Source organism: Amphiura filiformis, unplaced genomic scaffold (genome assembly GCF_039555335.1).
Source record: "Amphiura filiformis unplaced genomic scaffold, Afil_fr2py scaffold_47, whole genome shotgun sequence".
Classification (NCBI taxonomy): Eukaryota; Metazoa; Echinodermata; class Ophiuroidea; order Amphilepidida; family Amphiuridae; genus Amphiura; species Amphiura filiformis.
In genome coordinates this window covers 409,515-429,407 of record NW_027305511.1, presented here as the reverse complement: position 1 = coordinate 429,407, position 19,893 = coordinate 409,515, and the positions used below count along the sequence as shown (strand labels likewise).

The following is a 19,893-nucleotide window of genomic DNA, read 5'->3' as shown; positions in this document are numbered from 1 at the left end:
TGTTTTCTTACCTTTTTTAATATTCAGTCTCCTCATTGCATTTATAAGTGATGATTTGCCAACATTTGGCACACCAGTCACCATAATCGTATAATGATGCTCCTCACTTCGATTAAACCTCGCCTCCTCTTTAAGAATTTTCTCAATTTTAGGAATAACCTGTAAAAAAACCCAGAATTCATTATTTTGGCATGAATTCCTTGAACAAGCTAAACTACAGTCGCGGTTTTTAAAGGACATCCTGAGTGAGATTTTGCATTGGGACAGAAACAGTGGCTATATTATGCAGCATGGGATAAGATTATGCTCTAGGAAACATTGAGAATGACAAAAAAAGCCAGAACAAAGTTAAAGGCCTATTCATTGATTTGCTCATCTGATGGATCGTTAAAATCATCCAAATTCAGAATTTGGCACCTCCTGCTAACATAGCCTGCTAGTGGTTAAGCCAAAAGATAATGAAGAGTTTTGATGATTTTCTAAGTGTAGTATCTTCTCTTCCCGGTAAACCACTTATAATGGGTGATTTGAATGTTCACGTTAACAAACCATCTAAACCTGATGTTTCAAGGTACCTCACATCCCTTACAGAGCATGATTTGAAGCAATATGTTGATAAACCAACGCATATCAGTGGTAACATACTTGATCATGTTATTTGTCGTCCGGAGGATAATCTTCTTTCGTCTTGCACTGTTTTGCCATTTAGGTATGGATCCGACCATCATATGATCCAATGTAGAATTAACAGGTTAAAAGCGCCTCCTCAAAGAAGAGTATTTACCTCCAGGTCATATAAAGACTTGGACTTGATATCTTTTACTTCTGATCTTGGCAACGCAACGCAGTGTATTCTCTCTATGGATGATCCGAACGCTCAAGCTGAATTATACAACCGCTCAATTCGCGAGGTTCTTGATAAACATTGTCATGAAAAAACGCGGTCGCAGAAACAGATTAGTAATCCAAAATGGTATACTGATGATGTAAGAAATGCACGTCGCGAACGAAGAGCCCTTGAACGCATGTGGAGGAAGACTAGATCAAATGAAGATCGCGATAAATTTGTTGCACAGAACTCTAAAATTAACCAAATGATTATGAATAGTAAGACTGTTTATTTCAAAGAAACTTTAGATAATGCAAATGCTAAAACCATGTATAGAACTCTAAACACACTTCTCAATTCATCACCTCATAAACTACCTGCGTGTAGTTCCAATGTAGCTCTTAGCAATCAATTTGCTCATTATTTTAGCGATAAAGTGTCTAATATCAGGTCTGAGCTTGATGGACAGTGTAATTTGCAAAGTATTGACGATGTAAGTGATATATCTAGTTCAAACGAATTGATGGTTTGTAATATTTCTGATTCTATGAACATGGTGGAGGATGCTTCTTCTGAAATTGATTGTCAAATTGCCAATGAACTGCTGAATGTAAATAATGGGTTGTGCAGTATTTCTTATGAAAATAAGAGTAACTGTGTACAGGTTTTAGAAAGTTTTGCTAATGTGGGTGAGGATGAGGTTAGAAAAATAATTTCTAAGCTTCCCAACAAGACCAGTCCTCTTGATCCAATCCCCACCTGGTTATTGAAACGTTATGTTGATACATTGTTGCCAATCATCACGTCCATTATCAACAATTCTTTCAGAGTTGGTTCATTCCCTCTTTTTCTTCATCAAGCACTTATCACACCTTTGATTAAAAAATCCACTCTCAATCCTGATTTATTTAAAAATTACCGCCCTGTCTCCAACCTCCCTACTCTAGGTAAAATCATAGAGTATCCGGCTGTTTCTAGATTCAATAATCATCTCCAGGACAACAATCTCACTGAAACATATCAGTCAGCATACAAAGCTGCCCATAGTACAGAAACTGCTCTCCTTAGGGTGAAAAACGACATGTTGAATGAACTTGACAAAGGTAAAGCAATAATGTTGGTCCTTTTGGACCTTTCCTCTGCATTCGATACAATAGATCATGATATTCTTGTTGATCGAATGCAGAGGGAGTTTGGCATAACAGGCTCTGCCAAGAATTGGTTTAATAGTTACCTTAGGGATCGTAGTAACAGGGTTTGTGTTCTTGGAGACTATTCTGAAAATCATCCGTTAAAGTATGGTGTTCCACAAGGGTCAGTCGCAGGTCCACCGATTTTCACAGCGTATGCGCAACCGGATCGCTAATATTATCAGGCGTTTTCAGGTGGCTTATCACATTTATGCTGATGATACGCAGCTCTACATTAGTTTCAATCCTAAATCTGAGGAAGATACAGCTGCTGCACGTTGTAGGCTTACCAACTGCATTGCAGAAATACGATCGTGGATGCTTGCAAACAAGCTAAAGTTAAACGATTCGAAGACAGAGCTTTTCTTGATTGCATCTGCTAGGCACGCAAATACTGTATCTCACCTTGATTTGAAAATCGGTGGATCTGTGATTGCCCCATCTGCTTCCATTAAAAATCTTGGCATTGTTTTTGATAATAGCCTTGCAATGAAAAATCAAGTTAGCTCTTTGTGTAGAAGTGTAAACTTTCATTTGAGAAATTTAAATAGGATTCGTCGTTATATTGATCGTTCTACTTGTGCACATGCAGTGAGATCTTTGATTCTTTCTCGGCTGGACTATAGCAACTCTTTGCTTGGGGGTTTGTCCGCTTCTGATGTTCAGCGTCTGCAAAAGCTGCAAAATCGTGCGGCACGTCTTATTTATCAGGTCAGCAAACGCACCAGCGCGACCCCACTCATTCGTGAGTTGCATTGGTTGCCAGTCCAGCAGAGAATTGAATACCTGAGTGGAAGAAGGGCCCAACTCCAGCAAAACGGTTTTTGAGATATTAAGAAAAAACTTAATATTTGGAAAAGTTTTATAGACAGAACGTTTTTATCTTCAGGGGACCTGTAATACATGAACATACAATAGTACATACATTCGAAATTATATATGATGTTTCCATGGCAACGGTAGAGGTCTTAATACGAGCTGAAGTTGGGCCCTTCTTCCACTAATATACTGCAAGTGCCAGTTCTGTGTTATAAATAGCTACAGAAATTAGGTAATCACCATTAATTGCACAAGTAGAACTCATGTAATATGTTAGCAAGAAAGTTTATTGTAGTGAAAAGCAGATTTCATGGATGAACAAAATACCTCTTTAACCCTATATTTGTGGAAGAAGGGCCCAACTCCATGGAGTTGGGCCTTTCTTCCATGAAAACCATGATTAAGTGTACGTGGAAGACTATTTAGAGAGTGGATTTTGGCTCATCTTTCATACACAAGGAAGAACAGTCTGTTGACAATAAAATGCTGGGTCTAACTCATTTTTGTAAAAAATTGGAGTTGGGCCCTTCTTCCACTCAGGTATTCAATTGAATTCAAGATCTTAGTGCATGTGTACAATTGTGTTTATGGTTCTGCACCTACTTATTTACAAGATGTCTTAACTAAATACAACTCAGGCCGTCAAGGGCTCAGATCTAACCAAGATCAAACTTGTCTTGCCATACCCCGTACTAAACGTTCCTTTGGGGACAAGTCATTTTCTGTTTTAGGGCCCAGACTATGGAACAACTTGCCTGTGCACGTACGCGCCGCTCAGAATGTGCAATGTTTTAAAAAGTTTTTAAAAACGCTTTCTTTTCCCAAAGGTTTAAGCCGTAGTCATTTGTTTTAATTTTGGCTACTTTTATGTATGTTGGTTTTAATGATGTTTCATATAAATACAATGGTTTTAATATTATAATAATTTATTCTTTTGAATTTCCATGCAGATATGTTTATGTATATTTTTGTTGTTGAAGTTGGTAATATTGCCATTTTTATATAAGGCTTTTGATATGTATTTTTGTAGCTTGTAGTTGTACTTTGTATGTATTTTTATTATGTAAAGCGCATTGGACATTGTGGAAATGCGCTCAATAAATCCTTGTAATAATAATAATAATAATAAAAAAGATATGCATTAAAGACATTTAATTAGACATTTTACATAAATGTGTAATTTTCTATTGAAGTACAGAAATTAGCTACATGCATTTGAATGGGGCTTCAACTTGAATTAACCCACGGCACCCCCACTGCCGTAATGCCCTCAAAATATGTCCTTTACCCAAGGCAGTCACTTGCCGTGCCCTCTAATGAAGTTGCCGTCGGTGCCCCAGCCCTGCCCCTTCATTATAAAATCATCTATCTATGTTTGTGTGTGTTTTCTTCACTTTTGAGAAATTGCCTTGGTGTCCTTCTCAAATTTTCAACAGTTGGCATGATGCCCTCTTGAAATATTACAAACTGCCGTGCTGCCTTGCCTTTTCAGTGAAAATCCAAGGCAATTATCAACTTGCCCTAAAAAAGTTGCCGTGCCCATTTTTTGGGATGTAATTTCTCACCTTTTTTGCAGTGTCGCTATGTTGTTTGACACAGTTTGTGTAGAGGACATTCTTGATACCTTCTTCTTCTAATAACCTTGTTTTTACTGCCTGCAAATAAGGAGACATAAATGGATTACAGTTACAAACAAATGGCTATTCCAGTTGAAATCCATACACCCTAGGGAAGACATGACGTTAATTTCCATACAGGGAGTGTGAATTTCAAATGGGGTTACTTGAATGAGTGACTCTGTTTGAAATTTTTACACCATATACAGGACATTAAAGGAATGTGAGGAATAAAGCTATGCTTGTATAGATTAGAAGCAAATTAAATTTTTAAATTTTTTAAAACTTCATATGAATATTACATTTATTAGGTGTATTTGTCAATTGCACATTGATATTAACTTCTTAAATGCAATAAACATGTATCTATTCGTAATAATACCAGTGGGCTATATCGAAGCCAAAATGACTTTTTTGGTTATTTTTGTTTGTAAACAGGTTTTTTTTTGTTCTATATAATCTATCTCAACATGAGATGACAAAATTCTTATTGAGCACAAGTAGGTGTCGTTTGATTGACAGTGCCTCTCTCAGACAACTTACCTGGGCTTTAGACATATCACATAAATCCTTCTTGTTGAGCACAAGTAGGTGTGGTTTGATTGACAGTGCCTCTCTCATCATTTCATTCCTGCCTGTAAATGGGATCTGTCAATCAAAGTGAGTTAAGGTTTCAAGCAGCCTATTTTTTACTTTAGGGACCGTTCACAAACACTTGTAAGGGGGGGCCTGATGCAAAAAGGGGGGCCCTGAAAATTTTTGACCCTCCTAAAAGGGGGCCCTGAAAAAAATGACCACAAATTTTACTGGAAAAATTAAGTTTATATGCTTTTCTAAGGGGTTGACCCATAATTTTCATGTCAAAAAGGGGGGGCCTGAACATTTGCGATGGAATTTTTTTGCATCAGGCCCCCCCTTACAAGTGTTTGTACACGGTCCCTTATGCTCTATAACTCATCATGTGAGTGAAGAAAGTCAAATGTGCAATAGCTGCCTTTTGCTTGTTTATAATACATTGTATGTAGCACTGTTAAGGTATAACATCTTAGGGTAGTGTGACTTGAGATGCTCCCAGGATCAACTTTGATCATGTGAAGAACATCTCAAACTCAATGCTGTATAGAAAAATTATTTAATTTGTGTACATCGTGGAACATATGTACTCTTTGCGTGGCTGTGCGTCGTAAGCTGTTGTACGCAGATAACATCACTAATATGGACGCGTAGAGTAGCGTTGTACGCCCGTGTATTAACATGATTAGTCACAGAGTAACAAGCATAGTTGAATGTTCCACGATGTACAAGAATTTAATAATTTTTCTTAATGAAATTTACATTTGTGTCAAGTTTTTGCAAGATTCCTCTGCAAATGTAATTTCAAAATCTAACAAGAGGCAGCCATTGCATACAACTTTCTTAAATCTACACAACAAACTAATACCAAAATAAATAAAGTTGCAATAATTTTGTAAAACAAAGTCCTGTGGATGTTATTTGAATTCCTTCAAATATTGTTCAGCTGTTTTAGAACTGGCATGATACTTATATTTCATCCAATGTATATTTTTCATAGCTTGGTATTAAACATTATATTTAACTCTATAGAGTATGTACATAGCTCAAATTTCATGAAGATCATACCAACACATATTTGAAGTCACTGAACACATAGGCAGCTGAAGGTTGGGTATATTTTTTGGATCAATTGAGCCCATATTTATTGGTCGAGCTATGAGTTTTAAAATATTGGATGAGACGTAGTCGAGTCCAATATTTTAAAACTCATAGCGAGACCAATAAATATTGGGCGTAAAGCATGCAATTTTATCATTATTATGTTTTGGATCCAATATTTTCACACACTTGGATCCATCAAAACATAATAATGTTCAAATTTGGACCAGAAAGTTCCAGAAACTTATTCAAATGGACAACTTTCAACTTACACTATTCATGTACCGTAACTGTCAAGTTGGAGTAAATAAAACATTGATATCTGATAATAGTAATACCATGTGACATGATCTGGTCCATGGAGGCCACAAAGGCAGCAAATTTGAAATTGAGATCTATAGGCCAAAATATGGAGTAAAAAACAATGAATTATGTAAGAAAATCTAGCATCACACAACTTCATAACTTTCAATCCAAGTATGCTAGACTTTGGTGTTTCCACTTCCAGTATGTGATAGCTTAATAATTGTACCGCAAGGTAATAATTATAGCTCAATTTTCGAAAATGTCTCCTTTGGCCTCCATGGACCAGATCATGTCACTATAATGTCACATAATGTAATACAGCATATTAAAGGATACCCTTGCATCATGAATCTCCACAACAAGGTCAACTTTCTTCATTTGTGCTTGCATCTTCTTAAAACTTTTTGCCATATGCGACGGAAACCAATGAGTCAGGCTATCGCTTCCAAATGTGAACAATTCACGGAACAAGCGCCCTCCCGCTGTTGTACTACCAACCACACGACTTCCCATGGTGAGCTGTAGATGATGAGAAACAAAAAATGTGAAACACTGGGCAAAATCAGTGGTCTTAAAGTATTTTAAAGAACTAGCTGTATTCGGTGACCAGGCCAGCCAGCCACATAAATTATTATAATACCGTACTGACGCGAGTGTAGTCCCACCTTCGAGTAAAGTCCCACCCCCAAATTTTCGAAAAATTTCAGAAATTAAAATTTTTATTTTTTTTTATTTATTTATTTTTTTTAAAGTTATTTATTTGTTCGGCTTTGGAGTGTCCCTGGACCTAGACCTAAATGCTAGGATCATTCATGGTTGACCTAAAAAAAAAAAAAAATTAAAAAAAAAAAAAAAAAAAAAAAAAAAATTTCAAGATGTTTTGTATTTTTAATATGAAAATTGATACTTTGTATTCATGTCATACTGTATTAATGATTTCAAAATGCATTCAAATTCAAGGCAATTTGAAATCATTAATAGACTATGACATGAATACAAATTATCAATTTTCATATTAAAAATACAAAACATCTTGTTCACCCAAAAAACGGGGTGGGACTATACTCGCGTCAGTACGGTAATATACAAACATGTATCAAACCCAAAGCACCCATCAAATTTGACCTTGTTGATCTTATATTTCTCTTTATTCAAACATGTTTGCAAGTTGTCAAATCCCTCATTTTAGAGCACTAATTTTCTCAAAAAGTACAAGTAGACCAAAAATGAGGAGTCGGTCATTTAAGGAAGCCATAATGTCCGATCTTATTGACTAATTTTTTTCAAACTTGATTTTTTGGCATATTAGTAATGTTTACACATGTCCCAACTTGCACCTAAATGGAATCAGCCAAATTGTTGTGCTTGTACAAATGTAGGTCAACAGAGTAAGTTCGACATAAAGTCATGATTATGACTTTACATGTATGTATGTCCTCCTGTCACGGAGGTATAAGTGGGTTAGTGTTATAGACCTGACGGGGAAGTCCTCTTTTGGTCTATACACTAGCGCGATCGCCTCTTAATCCCAGGGTTGTGGGTTCGAGTCCCGGCAGGACCGGAAGTGGCTCGAGGAGGCGCTGGATACTTCAGTGAGCGGTTTGTGACAAAAATGGTGGCAGCGGTGGTCCCTGGTGTTTCTTAACACCAGGCGGATCCATCCATCGGAAAGGGTTAGGCGTTCATGTGGCTGGCAGTGAGTCCAAAAAGTAAGGGGCGGGGACGCGCCTTACAAGGAGGGGGAGATTGTCACAGAGGTATTTAAGTGCATTAGTGTTATAGACCTGACGGGGAAGTCCTATTTTGTCTAAACACTAGCGCGCTCGCCTCTTAATGAGGATGAAGAGATGAAGATGAAGCTTCTATTTATTTAATGAATGATGACTGCCATGCCCATGTACATGGATCGAATCCATGGGTTCTTACAGTCACCCATGGAAAACAGGGTACTGAAAACCAGTACACAATGTTCATATGGGCCATGAGTTAGTTTGTTTACATTGCAGTAATTCCTTCAGAATAGTCAATACAGATCTGAGGGCTGATGACACACATTCGATGGGTGTAACCAGACAGGGTCTAATTCTGCATAAAACCGGGCAACGTTATTTCTATAGATCTGCTGCGCATTCAAATTGCATTGTATTGCATCATAATTTCATTTATGCTAATTATGTTTGTAAACACAACATGAACTCACGTGTTTTAAAGCAAATTCGCCGATAATAGGTGATCAAAAGCGATCGGAATGTTACAAAAGTACAGATCGCATTCAGCTTACTTCACATGAGATGATCTTTGGAAAAATACGGCATAATTTGTCTTGGTGTTTGCGGAATTCCATGCAGTAAAATATTAATACGTTGCGGCAATTCATGATTGACATCTAACAATTGGCGTGTCCTTCATATCCTCCACTGTCAATTTCTTATCCACTCACTAATCCTCACAAAAGCTTTGTGTTGATTACGTAATGTGTGGAGGCAAATTGCAATAAGTACATTCAAATAATGAGTAGGGCGGGCTCCGAGGCGGGTTTCTTCTTCATCTTACGTAACAGTATTGTTCTCCAAAAAAAACCCCGGAAGCTTGTCGTTTGGAGCTCTAGCTGAAAATTGCGATAACGCAATGTTGATCTCGTACAGATCGGACGTACTTTAATTTTGCTCCGCTCTGGCAAAAACCACTTGTTTTCCCTTTTAGTTTTCCATATGCCTATCCAATCAGTCAATTACCATCACTGGTAAACTTGCTTTGGTAACTACGGACTACTGACCCAAGTTTGGATCTTTGGAGCATCAAATTTGTGCTTTTTTGGACTTGTTTCTACCACCAAGTGCAGCAGCTGTAATCATACTGCGAATTCGAACCCTTTTTCCCGCTGCTCTCAGCCTGCCCATTGTTCTACATTGTTTCCATAGCCTTCTTTACCCAGCACCAGATGATGAACTGTATGTATGAAACTTTATTTTGTTATATCAACTAATGCCACCATGATGCCATTGCATATAGTACGCTGACATTCTACATATTATTTTTATGCGTTCTGAGAGTAACTTCTCTTAGTGATGTCTACACCAGTACCTCTCAGCCACGCCCACCTTCTGATTGTCTCAATACCCCACCATCACCCAACTTTGTTACATATTGGATTGAAGTGATGGGTCTAAAATTTGATGACCCTTCATCTACACTTTCTTCAGTGATCATCGAGGATAAGAACTGTACTCCGTGCATACTGTACTTTTAAGCTCCAACCCCTGAAACCAACATTCAAACGCAAAAGCAACTCCACTCGCTTTTTGATGTTATTGTTACTTGCGGGGGATACCGAAGTCAACCCAGGTCCTCGTCCCATAAAGTACCCGTGTCTGGTATGCAAAAAAACGGCTAAATGGGGCCAGCATTGCCTCCAATGCGAAGAGTGTGAGGACTGGTTTCACACAGACTGCATGGGTATGCCATTGGATACATATCAGTCCTATGCCCAGAGCAGTGTCACTTGGTTTTGCTCTGATTGTGGCCAGCCAAATAATAGCAACTTGCCTTCCATTTTCGATATTTCGCCCAATCTCCTATCCAACTCCTTCAGCCAGCTTGAGGACACTTTGCTAACTGATGAAGAAATAGGTGAACCTATCGCTGCATCATCACCGACAGGAACCAACAATCCTAGTCGGAGGGTTCCTCCAGTTCAGCGCAGTCACAAACTGAAAGCTGTCGTTGTTAATTGTGATGGTTTGTACAACAAAATTCCACTGCTTGAAACAATCATCCAGGAACAGAAACCTGACATAATTGTCGGGACTGAGTCCCACCTGAAAAGTCATATGTTTACGGCCGAAATTACCCCTCCTGGCTTTACAACCTACAGGAAAGACCGGCTCACTAGTAGAAAAGGTGGAATCTTTATCATGACCCGTGATAGCCTCATTGCTACTGAATGTAATGTAACTGTTACCGATGCGTCGAACTCATGTTTATTGAAATCCATATTCAGGGTCACAAGCCTTTAATTATTGGCTCCTTTTATCGACCCCAAGTCTGCTCCATCCAACCTGAACCAACTTGCTGACAGCATCGGAGAGATCCATCAGAAATATAAAAATGCTGTCCTGGTAATTGCGGGAGATTTCAACTTAGCCGACATAGATTGGCCTGAGAGAGTGGTCAAGCCGTATGCAAATGAGTCATCAAAATGTGCTTTATTGCTTGACATTTGTAATGACAATTTTCTGGACCAGATGAACCACGAACCTACAAGAATATCAGGTGCAACTAAAAACATTCTTGATTTGGTTTTGACTTCACACCCAAATTTCATTGAAAACTGCAAAGTGAGTGGCGGTTTAAGTGACCACCTTATGGTATGCTTTTCTCTAAATTTCAAGCCTAAGATCAGCAAGAAACAGCCTAGGAAGATTTTCATGTATGGCAGAGGTGACATGACCAGTCTACGTTCTGATTTGAATGCTTTTCAGAGTGCATTCTTTTCTGCCAACCGTGATCAGCAAACCGTCCAAGAAGACTGGGACTTGTTTAAATCGAATGTCACTGGTTTAATGGATAGACACATACCATCTAAAATGTCTAGACCCAACTCATCAAAACCTTGGATAACTAGAGACATAAGGCGGCAATCTAAGAAGAAGCAGAAACTGCATGTATAACAAAGCTAAAACCACCGGTAAAGCTTCAGACTGGTCTGAATTCCACCAATACCAGAAACAGCTGCAGAAGAGTTGTAGGAAAAACTACTGGGAATTCCAGAACAGCATGTTCAGTGACCCTGATGATAAGTCGCATAAGTCTTTCTGGAAATTCATTAACTCCAAAAAACAAGAACCTGCTAATATTACATCTTTAAAAGCTGGAAATAGGGTCATCTTTGACAGTAAGAGCAAAGCATCGGCTTTCAACACACAGTTCAGTTCTGTATTCACCAGTGAAGACACCACCAACATTCCCGACCTTGGCGAATCATCTCTTCCTACGATGAAGCACATTACTGTTACTTGTGATGGAGTAGTAAAACTTCTGACATCTCTCAATGTTACGAAAGCTACTGGGCCTGACACCCTTCCAGCCAGACTGTTGAAAGAATTTGCCACAGAAATTGCACCCATTCTCACCTATATCTTCCAAAAGTCCCTGGACACCGGCTTTGTTCCATCTGACTGGCGAAGTTGCTAATATTTCACCGATCTTCAAGAAGGGAGACAGAAGCACACTATTTGCTGCAAACTCCTAGAGCACATTATTTTTAGTAACATCATGGACCACTACAATAAGCACAACATTCTTACCGAAGTCCAGCACGGTTTTCGTTCAGGCCGCTCTTGCGAGACACAGTTGATACTTACAGCCGAAGACCTAGCCAGATCCATTGATGACCGTGAGCAGGTAGACGCAATAGTCTTAGATTTCTCCAAGGCCTTCGACAGAGTGCCCCACCAAACATTATGGCATAAGAGGACCCCTACTCCAGTGGACAGATCACTTCCTGACTCAACGCCAGCAACGAGTAGTCATCGACGGCCAAGCCTCTGACTGGGAACGTGTTACATCAGGAGTTCCCCAGGGAACGTGCTAGGTCCCTCCTCTTTCTCACATTTATCAACGACATTCCTAATGGCATCACATCAAAGTTGAGACTGTTTGCCGATGATTGCCTTCTGTATCAGTCAATTTCCTCCATCGATAACAGCACCAAACTGCAACAGGATCTGAACCTCCTCCATCAATGGTCAGCTAACTGGCAAATGCAGTTTAATACAGATAAATGCCACCTGATAAGGTTTACACGCAGACAGAAGGTTATTGATGCCCACTACCATCTTGGAGGCAGCCAACTCTCCTCTGTCAACGAATATCCCTATCTTGGTCTATCATTTTCCACCGATATGTCCTGGCAGAAACACATTGGTAAAATCACCACCAAAGCCAACAGGATGTTAGGCCTCTTCTTGGCCGAAACCTAAGGAGCTGTCCTGTTAGGATCCGTGATCTGGCATACATCAGTCTTGTCAGACCCCATTTGGAATACTGCAGCACAATCTAGAGCCCTCACAGTAAAAAAGATATCACCAAAGTGGAAAGCATCCAACGCCAAGCTGCCAGGTTCGTCCTGCAAAGATACCAGCGTAGAGACAGTGTGACCTCCATGTTACAAGAACTTCAGTGGAAATCCCTGGAATGGAGGAGACATGCTGCCAGCTTGGCCATGCTGTACAAAATTCAACACAACATGGTTGCCATCAATGCATCCGACTACCTCGCACCAATGATCACCAGCAGCACCAGAAACTACCACCCAAGCAAGCTAAAGAAAATCACCAGCCGCACTCAGCTCTATGGGAACTCATTCTTCCCGAGGACAGTTTGCCTATGGAACTCCCTCCCAGTTGTGGTACTAACTGCACCAACCCTGGAAGTCTTCAGGGAGGAGTTTCATCCAGCCTGTAATCATGCTGCTTGGTTTTTACTCGCACTTCATCCAGTTCATCGCACCATTTGAGTTTTCCAGTTGTCTTCAACTCCAGCACCCTCAATTTTCAAGTTTTTTGTTGGCTGCACCTGTATGTCTAGTCTGCACGTGATCAACATTTCTGCACCCTTGGCATGACGTCCGGAAAGGATCCTGCTGAGTATCGACGTAAACGTAAACGTACGGCAAGATAATGTAAGATAGTAAATGTAAACCTGTATTTTAGCTAGAGTATCTCGAGCTAGGTGTAACTGCCATGAATCATGATGACTGCCGAATTTTGCACCAATCCAAAACAAGCATATTCAATTCTAGTCTAGAACATGCGTCACATCTTACTACCGGTAACGAGTTACATACTTACATGGCGGAACTTGCTATTAAAATATGTCCACTTCCAATATTATGAAACAAGCCACACTGTCCACACAGCGTCCCTTCCTACATTTCAGGGGAAGATTTTATTTTGATTGGCAAGTTTTAAAACGCAGCCCGTCTTCCATTACACGTGACTATTCACAGCTGTAGTACACCAATGCGGAAAAGTAAACAATTCCAAGCATAATGAGTGATAAATTGTCTTTTAGCATTCAGCCCATTGTGCATGAGTTGAATTTGATCTTGAAAGAATGTGACAGTCTGGGACAGCTTCCTGCTGAAGTTGTGGTGGTGAGAGTTCAGTGTAGCACACTGCTGAATGCACTTCAGAGGTAAGCTTACATTCTTGAAGAGAAGAGCCTAGCCTAGGACTAGGTTCATTAGGTTTGTAGAAAAATAAAGTATAGTCTGAGACTATTAGTCTCAGGTATAGTCATCTTGACAAAACCAATTTGTTTTACTGACCTGACAGTTTCGACCATCTTGGACGATGGTCATCTTCAGAGTGATGTTTTTTCCGACTTCTGTACACCAACAGAGGGCGTACCAGTGCCCAGAACTTGGATCATACACATGACTACTGATTAAAGGTAATGGGCCTCCTCGTCTCTGTTCATGGTGTTCGGAGCTCTCTTTCTTATCCAGATTGCTTCACGGATACGGCGGGCTCCCGAATTACATTTCTCGAGGATTAAAGGCATCTTTCAAATTGATAACATTATTTTGTTGTACGGCATGGTCCGCAATTGCTGATTAGGATTTTTCACTGACAGATTGTTTCCTTGTTTGGAGAGTAAAAGACTGTCTTGTCTTGTCTTGTACGTTACTACTCAACGCTCCAGTTGAAGCTAATCAAGTTGGAGCCACACGAGTTGGTTGGTGGGCGTGCTTGCGAATGATGGTTTATTGGAGGTAGTGGTTGGTTACTGCTTCTTTGAAGTTGCTTGGATCTTGAATATATCTGTAAGTTGCTCTGGTAGTTGATTCCAATCACAGACTGTTTGTGGCAGGTATAATGAAGATAACAGTTTTTGCTGGCACTTATGGCGATGAAACAAGAGCATAAGAAAGAAACAGAGAAAGTCGCTCATATAGTAAAGGAACTTTTACTCGCCAAACAAGGAAATAATGACTTGCTGTAAATATTACAAATTTTATGTATGAATGTGGAATAAATTTTTTTTTTTTTAATAGCATTTTACAATTTGCATGATCGAGTTTAGGCCCGTGAATATTTTGGCTTATTTCAAGCATGGCTCTGATGTTCTTTTTAATCTTCATTTCTTCAGCTTTGTTATGGGGTCAAACTTTTCGCAAATTTTGCAAATGATGCCACGTAAGGTACCTTCCTTCACTCAGGTCGGAAAGAATAAATACCGGTACTTTTATTTTCGAAACTTAAAATCATTCGCGAATTACTAGCCAGTGGGTACCATTTTGTATTTTTCTGACAAAAGTACCGTACACCTTTTTATAGTTCCCCCAATAAAATCCTTCCTACAGGCCAAGGTCTTAGCTAGCCACCTGTCTGGTAGACGGCCAGTTTGCTCCTGGGACGGGCAAAATTAATGCCTTTGACAGATGCTATATCATAAATTGTATGTTTTGAAAAGCTAATTGCTCTTAGGCTTTTTAGTAGAACCAAATTTAAGAACAAGGCCATATCAGCACATATTTCATTATTTGAACTCTTTGAACCCCCCCAATGGGCTATAGATGTCTGGTAAATATTTTAAATTAAAGGTCAAATTAGGACAGGCAAATTTATTCAAATGATGGGCAACCCTCAATTTCTAGCTAAGACCCTGCTACAGGCCTCATTTAGGCAAATTGCATTCAAACGTAGGCCTACATGATACCTGAACAAATTGATGATTTTCACAATATTGCCCCTTAAACTCAAGACATTGAACTGCTTGCCAATCACAGGATTGCAGAATTAGCATCGCATAAACAAGGACGTACAACACTATGAATATTGGTGCTTCTTATCTTACACCACTGGGAGGAGGGGGTAACATTCATGTCACGGCAATGTGGTCCAAATAATATGACACATGTATATCATGTCCAGGTTTCTAATTGACATGAAATTGTACGTTGCATTACATTCTTTTGTTACTATAGCATTCTTTTGGCAATATTTAATTTAGCTCTGGTGCAAAGCCGCATGATTTCAGTCCCTTGGAGCTTTAGAAGTAGGTATATAACTAAAACTGAACTGGATTGGTTATTGGATCAGTTCAGTACCAATATAATGATCTTTAAAATTGTATTGGTAAAAAAAGAAACCCAAAACAGCACTTTTTTTATTTAATTCAATATCATTAAAAAGTATTATTTTATTACTATTTTTTTTAATGAAAAATTGAAGCAAAAAATGTTATTCAAAAGTATAGGTAATGATAGATCCAGTGGAGGATGGAAATTGAAACCAAAATTTTTCTGTAACGAGCTTCTTGAATTCCCTATTTTTGCAAGGCATGATTGACCAATCTTTTGTTTGTTTGACCTTATTTATTTCAGCTTCACAACAAATGTGAGTGAGAAGGAGGCAATAAATGCACTGAGGCAGTATGCTAAGGTAAAAAAGACTTACATTTATAGACTTGATGACAAAGGGCATGGAAAATCTGTGTAAAATATTTCTGTCGGTACATTTACAAGTTGTGCCCCCCCCCCCCTCCTAGTATCCTGGCTACGCCACTGGCAGTGTACCAATAAACTACCATATCTTTTTGTTTATATCATTGAAAGAGTAAATCATATTTCAGGCCTATAAATTTCACTGGAGGAAATGAGGAAAATATGAGCTTTCACCTGAAAACTTCATATGGGGTAACGTGATGAGGCTGTCAATCGGGCCACCTGCTCTGTCCACCTCCTGTTTTATTATAAATGTGTTTTCGTCTTAGGTTGTACTGGACATGACATATATTAAAGAAAATCAACTGGTAGAAGAGGAATTTCCAGTGCATGATGGGTATGAAAGAATGCAAAGGATCCTGGGTAAGTTACCAAAAGACCTACAATTTTTAGGTCTTTTATGAAACTTCATAACAGGTATATCTTCAATACACAAGGTCAACATTGATGGTTGGCTTTTCCTCCAAGATACATACACTTAAAAAGTACATGTCTGTATATCATTTTTTAATTAGAGAATAAATGATAAATGATAGGATTTTGTCTTTTGCCTATCCAATATCCAATATCGTGTCATAATGGATGGGCTGGCCAATATATTTCCACTACGATATTCAGTTTTAATGTAATTTTTGCGAGAAAAACTGCCTTTTTTCAGAAAAAAATAAAGTTACTTTTGCGAGGCCACCCCCGTTGTTTTAAATGAATGAAACCATCACGAACATCTAAGCCGCCCGAATCGCGTTCTTAGTTCTCGCCGACGTGTTTTACTGCGCAGACGCATTATCGCGCGATCATTGAGGAGCAACAAGCGTGCCGCCGTTGCGTGGCGGCGCGCGCCCTGACTAATATCACTAGCAACTATTGTGAGATATATTATACACCAGAAAACCAATCAAATTACGTGAATTCTTTACAAGACGCACTCATTGAATAAGAATAGATTTATAATTTAAGTTTACTTTGAGGACTGTAAAAATGTGTCAAAAATGTCAATTTTTAATAATTTGCCATAAAATTTGTATTATATCGCAAATTTCAAACAATCAAAATTATTTGACAGCAGAAAAACATTTCTCGTATTCAGAATACAATTTGGTGTGTCTGATGTGCACTCAGGGTCCCATAAAAATACTGTGCAAAGGTGGGTGACCAAGCCCTTAAATTAGTGAATATATTTCACTTGCATGTGTATGAAAATGTAAGTTCTGAATGTTTTGAGCATCCCAAGCTTATTTTGATTGAATATTTCAGTTTAAAATCTTTGCAACATCTGAGAAATACTATTCTTTTATAATCCAATGATTGTTTATACTACAGACATGCTAAAGCAGCCAGAGCAAGTTGTGCATCAAGTGTTAGGTCCTACAGCATGTGTGATTGAATCTCTAGATGCAGAGATGATAGAGTGTTTATATTGGAGGAAAGGTGCACTATGCTATATGTATTGTCACACTGTTTGGACTAATAAAAGCAGAGTTGAGAAGACTAAACCACAGCTTATCAAGGTAAATAAACATGTACAATGATTCAGTGACGACACAAAATTGTAACTGTTGACACAATTGAAGTATGCCAGTGACATTGTGCGGACACATAATATTAAATTCACATCATTTTGTAATTCAATTGCATTTGTAACACAATTATTATAAAAAAGTGTTTGTTTGTGGCGAGAATCCCAGAATTGCTTCTTCCAAATATTCTCCGGAGTTTATTTGTGAGATTGCAAGTAGATGATCATATTAACGCCATGAGAACTACCTGCCGATTGGCCAAAATAAATATTGTGTCCAATTTTGAACCAATCAAGGAGGGCATTAATAAGATCATCTGCAAATGCAAGTACATCCATAAATAGTTTAAAGCCTAGTCATAATTGGCAATTGAAATGAGCATTATCAACCAATCAGAAATGCTGTTAGATGACCAGTAGTGTCCAGGGGGTTAATGCATTTATGTGATATATAAATGGAGGCGGCAATCAATAGATTCTCATGTTGTTGAAAGTTTTCAAAGTGACCTCATACTCGCATCTCTTGAACCTGTAGTGCCTAGAAGAAGGAGTGGCTGAATTGCAATCCATGTTAGCAGTGAGGAACCCAGTGGCATCTGGGGATGATGTGGTTTCCAATAGCAGGGAGACTGTCAAACTACTTGCTCAAGGTAATAGATTGGGATATTCCAATTGAAATCCATACATCCCCTATAGAATACATAATCTTAATCTCCTACACGTGGTGTGTAGATTTGAAATCGAGTAACCCAGCTAACTCCATTTGAAAGTCGCATTCTCTGTGTGGTACTTGATTCGTTTTTAAAAAAAAGACACCTTTCAACAGCTCCTTATCCTTATCATTTCTTGATTGATGGAGTAAAACATTGTTTTCTTGCTATTTTAAAGTTAAACATAGCAATTATTCGACAAACAATGGGAAATGAAGTGTGAATGCTATCTACTGAAGATAGCTCTTAATGTAGTGTGAATGTTATCTACTGAAGATAGCTCTTAATGTAGTGTGAATGTTATCTACTGAAGGTAGCTCTTAATGTAGTGTGAATGTTATCTACTGAAGATAGCTCTTATGTAGTGTGAATGTTATCTACTGAAGATAGCTCTTAATGTAGCGTGAATGTTATCTACTGAAGATAGCTCTTATGTAGTGTGAATGTTATCTACTGAAGATAGCTCTTAATGTAGTGTGAATGTTATCTACTGAAGATAGCTCTTAATGTAGTGTGAATGTTATCTACTGAAGATAGCTCTTATGTAGTGTGAATGTTATCTACTGAAGATAGCTCTTAATGTAGTGTGAATGTTATCTACTGAAGATAGCTCTTATGTAGTGTGAATGTTATCTACTGAAGATAGCTCTTAATGTAGCGTGAATGTTATCTACTGAAGATAGCTCTTATGTAGTGTGAATGTTATCTACTGAAGATAGCTCTTAATGTAGTGTGAATGTTATCTACTGAAGATAGCTCTTAATGTAGTGTGAATGTTATCTACTGAAGATAGCTCTTATTAATGTAGTGTGAATGTTATCTACTGAAGATAGCTCTTAATGTAGCGTGAATGTTATCTACTGAAGATAGCTCTTATGTAGTGTGAATGTTATCTACTGAAGATAGCTCTTAATGTAGTGTGAATGTTATCTACTGAAGATAGCTCTTAATGTAGTGTGAATGTTATCTACTGAAGATAGCTCTTATTAATGTAGTGTGAATGTTATCTACTGAAGATAGCTCTTAATGTAGTGTGAATGTTATCTACTGAAGATAGCTCTTAATGTAGTGTGAATGTTATCTACTGAAGATAGCTCTTAATGTAGTGAATGCTATCTACTGAAGATAGCTCTTAATGTAGTGTGACTGTTATCTACTGAAGATAGCTCTTATGTAGTGTGAATGTTATCTACTGAAGATAGCTCTTATGTAGTGTGAATGTTATCTACTGAAGATAGCTCTTAATGTAGTGTGAATGTTATCTACTGAAGATAGCTCTTAATGTAGTGTGAATGTTATCTACTGAAGATAGCTCTTAATATAGTGAATGCTATCTACTGAAGATAGCTCTTAATGTAGTGTGACTGTTATCTACTGAAGATAGCTCTTATGTAGTATGAATGTTATCTACTGAAGATAGCTCTTATGTAGTGTGAATGTTATCTACTGAAGATAGCTCTTAATGTAGTGTGAATGTTATCTACTGAAGATAGCTCTTAATGCAGTGTGAATGTTATCTACTGAAGATAGCTCTTATGTAGTGTGAATGTTATCTACTGAAGATAGCTCTTAATGCAGTGTGAATGTTATCTACTGAAGATAGCTCTTAATGTAGCGTGAATGTTATCTACTGAAGATAGCTCTTATTAATGTAGTGTGAATGCTATCCACTGAAGATAGCTCTTAATGTAGTGAATGCTATCTACTGAAGATAGCTCTTAT

The 19,893-nt window shown here is 38.3% G+C and overlaps 3 protein-coding genes across 6 annotated transcripts in view; 2 read left to right on the top strand and 1 right to left on the bottom strand.

The window, feature by feature from the left end:
* The window catches only part of LOC140144282 (mitochondrial ribosome-associated GTPase 1-like), a 23,296-nt gene extending 9,874 nt beyond the window's left edge, over positions 1 to 13,422 (bottom strand). Inside the window, exons 1-5 of one of the 4 annotated variants that reach the window (XM_072166102.1) lie at positions 13,286 to 13,422; positions 6,771 to 6,953; positions 4,998 to 5,102; positions 4,404 to 4,493; positions 12 to 159 (exon numbers count right to left, since the gene is read on the bottom strand). In XM_072166102.1, the coding sequence (XP_072022203.1) occupies positions 12 to 159; positions 4,404 to 4,493; positions 4,998 to 5,102; positions 6,771 to 6,947 (520 nt within the window). In that variant the 5' untranslated portion in view covers positions 6,948 to 6,953; positions 13,286 to 13,422. Of the gene's footprint in view, positions 1 to 11; positions 160 to 4,403; positions 4,494 to 4,997; positions 5,103 to 6,770; positions 6,954 to 8,634; positions 8,963 to 13,281 lie in introns of those variants that run through there. The other 3 variants (XM_072166104.1, XM_072166100.1, XM_072166103.1) reach the window with 3 other exon arrangements.
* LOC140144267 (uncharacterized) lies at positions 11,211 to 11,627 on the top strand. Its single transcript, XM_072166087.1, has one exon. The coding sequence runs from the start codon at positions 11,211 to 11,213 to the stop codon at positions 11,625 to 11,627; it is 417 nt and encodes a 138-aa protein (XP_072022188.1).
* Positions 13,411 to 19,893, top strand: part of LOC140144281 (uncharacterized) — a 15,205-nt gene continuing 8,722 nt past the window's right edge. Inside the window, exons 1-5 of the mRNA XM_072166099.1 lie at positions 13,411 to 13,631; positions 15,826 to 15,883; positions 16,215 to 16,308; positions 17,266 to 17,453; positions 17,997 to 18,111. Of these exons, the coding sequence (XP_072022200.1) occupies positions 13,486 to 13,631; positions 15,826 to 15,883; positions 16,215 to 16,308; positions 17,266 to 17,453; positions 17,997 to 18,111 (601 nt within the window). The 5' untranslated portion in view covers positions 13,411 to 13,485. The remainder of the gene's footprint in view (positions 13,632 to 15,825; positions 15,884 to 16,214; positions 16,309 to 17,265; positions 17,454 to 17,996; positions 18,112 to 19,893) is intronic.